Source organism: Mixophyes fleayi, chromosome 12 (genome assembly GCF_038048845.1).
Source record: "Mixophyes fleayi isolate aMixFle1 chromosome 12, aMixFle1.hap1, whole genome shotgun sequence".
In the NCBI taxonomy this organism is placed as follows: Eukaryota; Metazoa; Chordata; class Amphibia; order Anura; family Limnodynastidae; genus Mixophyes; species Mixophyes fleayi.
In genome coordinates this window covers 70242814-70252897 of record NC_134413.1, presented here as the reverse complement: position 1 = coordinate 70252897, position 10084 = coordinate 70242814, and the positions used below count along the sequence as shown (strand labels likewise).

The following is a 10084-nucleotide window of genomic DNA, read 5'->3' as shown; positions in this document are numbered from 1 at the left end:
CTGAAACACTTGAAGTAAAGAGGTATACAGGAGAATCCTTAGCGGTAGTCAATAAGGGAGAGCCGGGACTGGTACACACAAGTGATGGCGGTACACAGGGAGATCCAAAGTCATAGTAAAAAAGGAAGCTGGGTCTGACACACAGGAGAAGTGCAGCACAGAAGGGAAATCCAGAAGACTAAATGCACAAGGAGTACCCAGAAGCAGAGTCAGACAAAGCCAAGGTCATACACAAGGAGGCAGAACGCATACAATCACAGGAGACACGGGGACCGAGGCGCTGAGGAAGAAAACCTGTTGCTCTGACACAGACAGTGTATCAGAGCACTACTGCTATAGGAGAGGGGAAATCAAATCCCACGCCCCAGTGTCACATGACCACAGTTGACAGAGTGGGCAGCTGAGATCGGGAGCCGGAGCGAGAATCAGGTGGGTCTTTTACACCCAACAAGATTGATGCGGGCAAGTCGGGGTATATTTCCATTTTCAAAGTATCATTTTTCCCTGTATTGTGAGGGAAACTCGTGCACTGGGGTAGGACCACAAATCCCCAAGTATAAAACCAATACGTGTTATGCTTTTTTTCAGCAACCCTTTCAATCCTAGGGTTCAGCCCACATAACATGGCTGCTTCCACTGTGTCTACATGGGGTAAACTTTAATATTTATTGAAGAAGAATATTTCAAATTCGAAGACTTTATAACCACATTCAGTAAACAAGTAGGGCCTGATTCATTAGTGATCCACTTAGCAAATCCACTCTGTGTATGCTCAGAAAAGGGAGATAATAAGCAAAATCCACTGTGCAAGTGAAGAATTTCTTAAGTTAAGATGAAAATCCATCTTAACTTCACTCTTCTCTCCCTGTTTCTTCTTAAAATAAGCATCTTAACTTTTGCATAAGATAAGATCACTAATGAATCAGGCCCGTAGTGATTAGAAATTAGCAAAATGCTGATGGAGAAGGGTTCTTGCCCTATACATTTATTGTGACCTGCAATGGTGCTAATGTGGAAGAAAATTGGTCTTTTGCACCTTTCTCCTCGTTATAACGTCTTTGAAACTGAAATAAGTAGGAGCGCTTCTAGTTTGCAGAGTCATCCTCCAAGAGTGCGGAACAGGGGTACACAATGGGTGATCCATCCGAAGACGCCGCTACTAAACAGAACCGCTTTGCAGTCGCACCTCTACGGAACTTTGTGATTTGCAACAGAGCACACCGATTATAAGAATATATTATATTTTTATAGCATATGGTTTAAAAGATGTTTGCTAAGAGTAGGTATTATAATAAATGACAGACTGCAGTTAGTTTCTGAAAACGTTTGACATTCTTACAATAACATTTGCCACAAAGTAAACTGCAGAAATTAGTTGCAATGCCGTAGAGGCTCAGATTACAGGGAATATGGGAGTTTCAGCGTAGAGACATTTAATTGGACTGGGAGGCTGCAAACCCCATAAAACACTATCCAGCCAATAAACCAACATCCTATTTATAGGGGAAGATTACTTGATCCATTACCTTGCCGTGCTGATCCTCTTCATAACGGAGAAGCCTCTGTGATGATTAGCCAAACATGGAAAACTCAGTCATTGAATCAGCACGGAAACAATGAATCTCGTGTTTACATGTAAGTTTGCACAATACAATATGTTCGATAAACTACTGGGTATGACAGCTCTGCTATTAATATTACATTTCTGGCTAATTCTTTGGAAACAGAAACCTTTTCTACTTAACAAAAACGGAAACGTTGGTTCATTTTGTAGAAGACTTCATTTAGGATAGGTAGTATCCTGCCATTCCTATCTTTCTATTTTCTGTCCAAAAATCATTAAGTCTGGTTATTTATTAAACAAAACATAAAGCGGTATATTTACTAAACTGCGGGCTTGAAAAAGTGGAGTTGTTGCCTATAGCAACCAATGAGAGTCTAGTTATCAGTTATTTAGTACATTCTACAAAATGACAGCTAGAATCTGATTGGTTGCTATAGGCAACATCTCCACTTTTTCAAACCCGCCATTTAGTAAATCTAGTCCTTTGTATGTTTCATTCTGTATAAAATTGTCCCTTCTGATTTTTTTTGTTCTCTATCAATATCATTTTCCTGGCCTCGTTAGTTAAAAAGAATTCATTGATAAGAAAAGGAATTGGTTGTGCAACAGGCCTTTCGGGGCTTATGTTCGTTTGCTTAGAGTAAAATACGCACATTTGTACTGCGCAAGCCCACAAAAAATGAGTTTGCGTATGTCCGCATGCAGATCTGACACTTACGCCTCCTTATGTTTGAAGAGGCAAAACAGGGGGAGAGAAAGGGAGTGCTAATGCAGTCTGAGTACGGTAACGATGTGGCTCACGTAATTGCAAATTCGCAATCTTAGGCAGGCCTGCATGGAAACACAGATATGCCCATCAATAGACATATATCTCTTGCTGGTCTCAAAATATCTCCCAACTCGCCAACTCCGTTCTGCACAAGATCTGCGTCTCTCATCCACACTCATTACATCCTCCCATTCCCGGTTACAGGACTTTTTTCGGGCTGCACCCACTCTATGGAATTCTCTCCCTCGCACAGTAAGACTTTCCTCTGGTCTACAAACTTTCAAGCGTTCTCTGAAAACCCACCTCTTCAGACAAGCTTATAATATTCCTCAACCACCCTCTTAACCTCACTACCTTACCCTATTACCACCCAATTTCACACAAGACAACTACCCCCTGACCAACATTGTTCTGTGACAGGATCATTTAGCTTATGAGTCACTTTTACCTTTGCAGTCTGGCTGGGCCGAAATACAAATGTAGACTTAATCTCATGTGTCAAACTCCCATTGTCTCATAGATTGTAAGCTTGACAGCAGGGCCTTCTCACCTCTTTGTCTGTTCTACCCAGTTTGTTTATTAGTTTACTATGTTTGTCCCCAATTGTAAAGCGCTACGGAATAAGTTGGCGCTTTATAAATAAATGATGATGATGATGATGATGCTGGTGCCTGAGGCCTGCTTCAAATACACACTGATAATGGTCTCCAGCACTAGCTAGCTGCTACTGATTGACCGCTGAAGCTGATAGGGGCTTTTGGCATTGATCGTGCAAATAATGTTCGAATTTGTGGTGTATATTTGAAATATTTTTTTCATTAGATCAGGAAAAGCAAGATTGTAACTGCTGTATTCTAGAGGGTGTTTAATGTAAATGAAATGAAGTCAACAGACCATGGAAAGGGAGCAGTAATAGAATTCATAATAAAATTATCATCCGCCTATGTAAAGTGCAAGTAACTGCTGTGCAAGTCTTAGGGCTAGATTTACTAAACTGCGGGTTTGAAAAAGTGGAGATGCTGCCTATAGCAGCCAACCAGATTCTAGCTGTCATTTATTTAGTACATTCTACAAAATGATAACTAGAATCTGATTGGTTGCTATAGGCAACATCTCCACTTTTTCAAACCCGCAGTTTAGTAAATATACCCTTGAGAGTGGTTAATGGGTCACTGCAGCAAGTGAAGGGTGACCTCCCAGTGTCATCAACAATCAAGAAAACAGAAATAGCAATTTATCAACCACAGAAATGCAGACTAATTGTCCCACTAGCGCATTTGATAGTCCCCCCCCCCCACACACACACACATATACACATATACACACACACACACAAACACAACAATCTGTACCTCTTTCGCTTTTTAAATAATATTGTTCCACAAAACAAAATCTCGTTTTTGCAGGTGCACAAATACTTAATCCTTACTCAACTCTTCTGATTAGATGGTGCAAACTTGCCACCATCTGATTCCACAAATCCATCCACTCCTTATCATTCATCATTGTGCAAAAGTAGGAATCAGTTCCTCGGGTGTTGATGCCCGTTTCAATTTACCTAAGTGCTGTGTGGCACTGTTACAACCATTGGGGACCCCAGCATATTTCGCAAATGCCCCCCACCAAGGTGAAGATGCTTTCTTTCTTTATATCCTTCATCTCCGCTCAAAAATTGTGGACCTAGGGCCTGATTCATTAAGGATCTTAACTTAAGAAACTTCTTATTTCAGTCTCCTGGACAAAACCATGTTAAAATGTAAGGGGTGCAAATTAGTTTTCTGTTTTTCACATAAGTTAAATACTGACTGTGTTTTCATGTAGCACACAAATACTTGATAGCTTATTTGCACCCTGAAATTTAAAGTTGATATTTGTGTGCTACATGAAAACACAGTCAGTATTTAACTTATGTGCAAAACAGAATACTAATTTGCACCCCTTACATTTTAACATGGTTTTGTCCTGGAGACTGAAATAAGATGTTTCTTAAGTTAAGATCCTTAATGAATCAGGCCCCTAGATCTTTTCAGTTCCGAATGTGCTTTTAATTGACGACGCCAACCAAAATCAAAAATTTGGTTTGCGGCAGAGCTTAATCCCCTAATGACTTGAGTAACTTCAAGATTTATGGTTAGGAAAATTTTCTTTACATGTCCTATATTTGTAATTATTTTTACATATTTAATATTTTATTTGATTAGAATGGCCGCTAGTAGTTTAAAATAATTGTTGGTTGACACTACAAGCATATGTTTATTTTTACGTCTCCTGCTTAGTGAAGCAGGAGATTTTATACTGAGAATAACATGAGCACATTATACCTTGCAGACACCATGCGCCATATCCGTTGATAGCCACAATGGCTCTAACAGGAGCCTAAAAAGTGAACTTCCTGCAAGTTGATTTGTGGTCATCAAACCGACCAAACACAGAGTCGATTAGAGCCTTGAAGGTTACAATTATTTCCTGTACAGTTATCTAAAGATCTTACCTTAATATTGTTTTTGCTATTTTCATTTGCAAAAAAAATTTTTATTTTGTTTTATACTGTTTTGTATTCTTTTATCTCGCTAATGTTTCGGTCAGTCAAGAGTTTAATCTATGGCAGAATTATTTGACTTCTAATCTAACTTATTCATTGTTTTGTGATAATGGGGCTGAAATCTTATTGCACACGTTTGTAGAATTGTTTATTTTGGGAGTTCAGGTCTCTATAGTAGCCGGAATCTTTGATGACTGATGCAAACTGTGGCTTAATTAATGAAAACAGGAAAATGGATTTCCCCTTTGTGTGAAGCAAAAACACAGCGTTTGAGAAAAGCAACAGTAAATTCCTGTCAGGCTTGGAAGTGTGGCATATGTTTATACACTCTCTAAGGGGAAAGAAAATGTAGAATTCCTGATCGAGCCATGTGACTAACTCATGTCTTTGAATAGCTGGGGATTTTTATTACAAAACTACTCAAGCATGACATTATAATGCTGTGGCTTTTAGTAGAGGGTATTGCTCAATATACAAGAGCAATTTTAACTCGAAAGTGAATTTGGTCATATTATCAAACGGAGAACTTCCCTTTTTGATATTTTGTTTATTATAACTGTCCAAGATTTGCGATTGAAACACATATATGAAATTAATAAATGTCAGAGGGTGAGTTAAAAAAAAACCAACACATTTCAATAGAGTCTATGGATGTTGGACCCATAAAAAAAAATTTAAGTATCATAATGGATATGATGGATGATAGTTCATCATCATCATCAACATGTATTTATATAGCGACAGCCAATTTCTTACCGCCTTACAATTGAGGACAAACACAGTAATAAACAATACTGGGTAAAACAGACAGAGAGGTAAGATGGCCATGCTCACAAGCTTACAATCTATGGGTCAATGGGAGTCGGACACATGAGGTTAAATCTAGGTATTGTATATTGGTCCAGCCAGATTGCAAAGGTAAAAAGTGATTAGTATGCTATGTGATCCAGTCACACAGCAATGTTGGACAGGGGGTGAGAGGGTTGCTGTCTTGTGGGAATTGTGTAAAGGGTGGTAATAGGGTAACCTAGTGAGGTTAAGAGGGTGGTTGAGGAATATTATAAGCTTGCCTGAGGAGGTGGGTTTTCAAAGAATGCTTGAAAGTGTGTAGAGCAGTTTAAAGTCTTATTGTGTGAGGGAGGGAATTCTACAGAGTGGGTGCAGCCTGAAAAAAGTCCTGTAACCGGGATAGAGAGCGTGTAATGAGAGTGGATGAAAGACACAGATCTTGTGCAGAATGAAGCTGTCCAGTTGGGAGATATTTTGGGACAAATCACTCCCCTCTCCTGTGTTACTGACCACTGTAGCGACATTATCTTCTGGACTCTCACTGTTGAGCTACTTTCCTTTAATGTCTCTTGAAATCCACACTCCGGAGACATAGGTTGTAAATACATGTGTCCCTTGTCCCTTGCACTTATTCGATGGGTTGAGGGTCTCGGCTGTTACGCTCTACTAAAGCCAATTCACTATGGGTCCCAGCATACCCAGAATGCATTTGATGTCTCTGCAGCTCCTTTCATCTCATGCTAAACTCTGTCTAGAGGGTCTTCCGACTGTGCTCGGGTCATCTGCTTTCGTTCAGCGCACCTCCAATGAGCGACATGAAGGTCACAGCTATTCAGAAGTTGAACCTAAAATTAATGAAACCCACTCGCTCTCCTATCAACCTCCAGCTTCTGAATGAGAGGTTATCAGACGTAGATCTCCGTCTATCGTCTCTGTCATCTTGAGTTCCATAGATGTTTCTTTCCTTCTCTACACTTCGTCCAAGCTTCTCCGTCACTTCGTCACACTCCCATTTAGACCAGGCAAATATTTTGTAGGTCGAACCAGTTACCAGGTGACTGCAGCATGACAATTCACTAGGAATAAGTTACGTCACTGAAGCCTTTCAAGGCCAATGTTCATAAGGCATGGCCGATACTCTACTCACTGCTTCCTAGTGAAGTGATGGGTTGTATTCTCATGTATATTGGGGTCAGCCCACAACATGCCTCCACTGTGAGTAGGTGACAGGTGGTCTTTTAGTAACAAGGCTTATTAATCGGGTGATTCAAAGGACCCATCCAGACAGAGGTTTATTTCCCCTCATGCTGCATCCATTAATGTTAAAAATGAGGTAATCATCATTTTCAACACCAACACGAGTAATTCCATTTAAGTGAACGGAGCAAGCTTTTCTGGAGCATATCTGAAGCATCAAAGCCCTTCAAATACCCGCAAGAAAAAAGCCCATCTAGGTGACATTTGTTCAAATAGGGGTTACCCCAATACCCACACACTCCCACATCAATCAAAATATGGTTTTAACACAATAATATTGGTTAAATTATGGCAAGAACCATATCTTGATGTGACAACTGAGAACAACTGGCTAAAGTCCAAGACAACATAAAACAAACATAAAACAAAGAGGCAATTTTAACACCTTTCTCTTCACATAGGTATCGAAATGTAATGGACCAATTAAACCAGACATCCGTGACAGCATTCATCCTTCTTGGCCTCTCCAGCATCCCGTATCTTCAGGCTATATACTTCCTGCTTTTCTTGGTGATTTATTCCATCACACTCTCGGGAAATGTTCTCCTGATTGTCGTTGTAAGAGCCGACAGCCAGCTGCACACTCCTATGTACTTCTTCCTCAGTAATCTGTCTTTCATTGACATCTGTTTCTCCTCCACCATTGTGCCCAAAATACTTGTCAATACCTTAGCTCAGGACAAAAGAATTTCCTTCTTAGGATGTGCCTCGCAGATGTATTTTTCCTTAGCATTGGGAGCAACGGAGTGTATAATATTGGCTGTCATGGCCTACGATAGATACGTGGCTATCTGCAACCCTCTACGCTACCAGATGATCATGAACAAGAGACTATGCCTTTGTTTGGCTGCCGGTTCCTGGACGGTGAGCTTTCTGAACTCTGTGATCCATGCCGTATTTACTTTCCAGCTACCTTACTGCAAGTCCAACCAAGTCAACCACTTCTTCTGTGAGATGCCCCCTCTCTTCCGGCTCTCCTGCAAAGATACATTATTTAATGAAGTAGCTGTGTACATCTCCGGTGGATTAATTGCTCTTTGCTCATTCTTCTTGACCATTGTTTCTTATTTCCACATAATTTCCACCATCCTGAAGATCCGCTCCAACAAAGGACGATATAAAGCCTTCTCTACCTGTGCCTCACATTTAATGGTGGTTTCTCTCTACTATGGTACAATTATGTTCATGTACCTTCGTCCTCGGCACAGTTACTCACCAGACCGGGACAGAGCGATCTCCATACTCTATACGGTGGTGACTCCGATGCTCAATCCCATCATCTACAGTATAAGAAATAAAGATGTCAAAGGAACTCTAAAAAAGAAAATAACTTTGAAGTTGTATAAATAGTGACCTCAGTGCCAACATGCAAAAACAGAGCAACTCTAGTGTTGGTGTGGCCAATTTGGCACACGGTAGTTATTGCTCCGTTTGTATCATGTTATATGAAGTAACAAAAGTTTAGGTCAATGCACTGTCCACATTTCCATTTGGAAGTTATCTGAACTTTTCCTGTTTTTCTTTCTATGTACTGCTTCTCTGATATCCATTAAAGTATTATCATAATATATATATATATATATAGATAATGTATTTGTCATGTTTGTAGAATTTGAAGTAGAGAGCGCTGTACAGCTCACTGAGATCATTTTTGGCATCTAGTGCAAGCACCTCATTGTATGCACAAAATACTAAATATGTGTTTGCCTAATATCTGGCGTACAATTGTGACTATGGGCTAAATTTACTACACGGTCGAAAAGTCCTATTGCCGGCGAGTTTCTTTCACTTTACCCTATACATCAAAGGGGTTGGTGCCTTGGTTCTGTTAATGCCACCTCAGGTGTTAGCAGAGGTAGATATCATTTATAGTTTTATATTGTATCTACTATATTTTTGCATGTACAATGTTTAGGTTTTTTTGTTTGTTTTTGTTAAAAAATAGCTTTAATTTTTAATTTTTATTTAATCAGTTTAATAGAAAGCTCATGAAAATCGATCCGAACCTGCACTAAACACTAAGGGCCTGATTTATTAGGAGCCCATTTCCTGAGCGCAACACGCGCTCAGAATATGTCGCCCATATCTCGGCTCAGCGTGCGTCTGAATTTTTCTCTGTCCCTACTACACAAGCGCTTCAAGTACGTACACTCCCGTCAGCGCCTGCAGAGCCGACATTTCGTGCGGCATTACAGCCGCTTAACCTGCCCGCTCTTCACTGTGTAAAAAAACGAGATTATCAAAAAAATATGTGGGGTCCCCCTTCTAAACAGTAATAACCCTAGTGCTGTCAGGCTAGTGCTGGTTTTTGTGAAATTGAGAAAAAAATGCACTTCGCCCCCCCCCTCCCATCTAGGAAGAACCAGCCCAGTGCTGAAAGCACTAGGGCTCTTCCTACACCCCTGGGGCAGTGGGTGTAGGGTAATAAAATGTGTGCAATGTGTTAAAAAACACCATTTCAGTTTGTAGAACTACAAGTCCCAGCCAGCCTGGGCTGCCATTAACAATCTGGGCATGCTGGTGTTTGTAGTACTACAAGCACCAGTATACACATGGCAGCAAAGGCATGCTGTCACTTGAGGAACCACAAGTGTCACCATGGGCTTGCTGAGCCAAAATACATCTCCCTCGCTATAACCACATCTCTTTAATAAAAAATAAAACAAATCCAAATACTTGCCATCAGATGTCATCATCTGTATAGGATCTAATCTTCTAAGCTTTCATTCCAATAAGGCTTGTAACCATAGCCAAACAAAACTAAATTATTCCCAAGGGTCCTGTAGCTGTCCGAAAAAAATAACATTCCAGGTCCAGGAGTAGTTAAAAAATAATAAAGGCCAAAAAATATATATTCCAATAACCCATGGAAAACATGTTCTTTCATTCAGTCACAAAGACCCCATATTATATCCAAATATCCATGTAAATAATCTTCTTGCTTTAGTCCAAAGGACCCCATAATATTACAAAATGGCTGTAGACATCTTCTGTTCTTTAGTCCAAAGGACCCAAAATAAATTCACTGGAACAGGCTTGGCAAAACAAGCAACAATTCCAATCAACAGGACTTAGTTCTTCTATGGAAAACATGTGTCACTGAATGAAAAATAAACAGACACTAGGGGCTAGATTTATTAAACTGCGGGTTTGAAAAAGTGGA

The 10084-nt window shown here is 40.1% G+C and overlaps 1 protein-coding gene across 2 annotated transcripts; it reads left to right on the top strand.

Moving 5' to 3' along the window:
• The first annotated feature begins 1581 nt into the window (after positions 1 to 1581).
• LOC142109167 (olfactory receptor 5V1-like) lies at positions 1582 to 8271 on the top strand. Of its 2 annotated transcripts, XM_075193245.1 has the most exons (2): positions 1582 to 1593; positions 7354 to 8271. In XM_075193245.1, the coding sequence occupies exons 1-2, from the start codon at positions 1582 to 1584 to the stop codon at positions 8269 to 8271; spliced, it is 930 nt and encodes a 309-aa protein (XP_075049346.1). The 2 variants fall into 2 exon arrangements, with proteins under 2 accessions (XP_075049346.1, XP_075049345.1); XM_075193244.1 differs by lacking the exon at positions 1582 to 1593 and having other exon boundaries at positions 7336 to 8271.
• The last annotated feature ends 1813 nt before the right edge of the window (positions 8272 to 10084 follow it).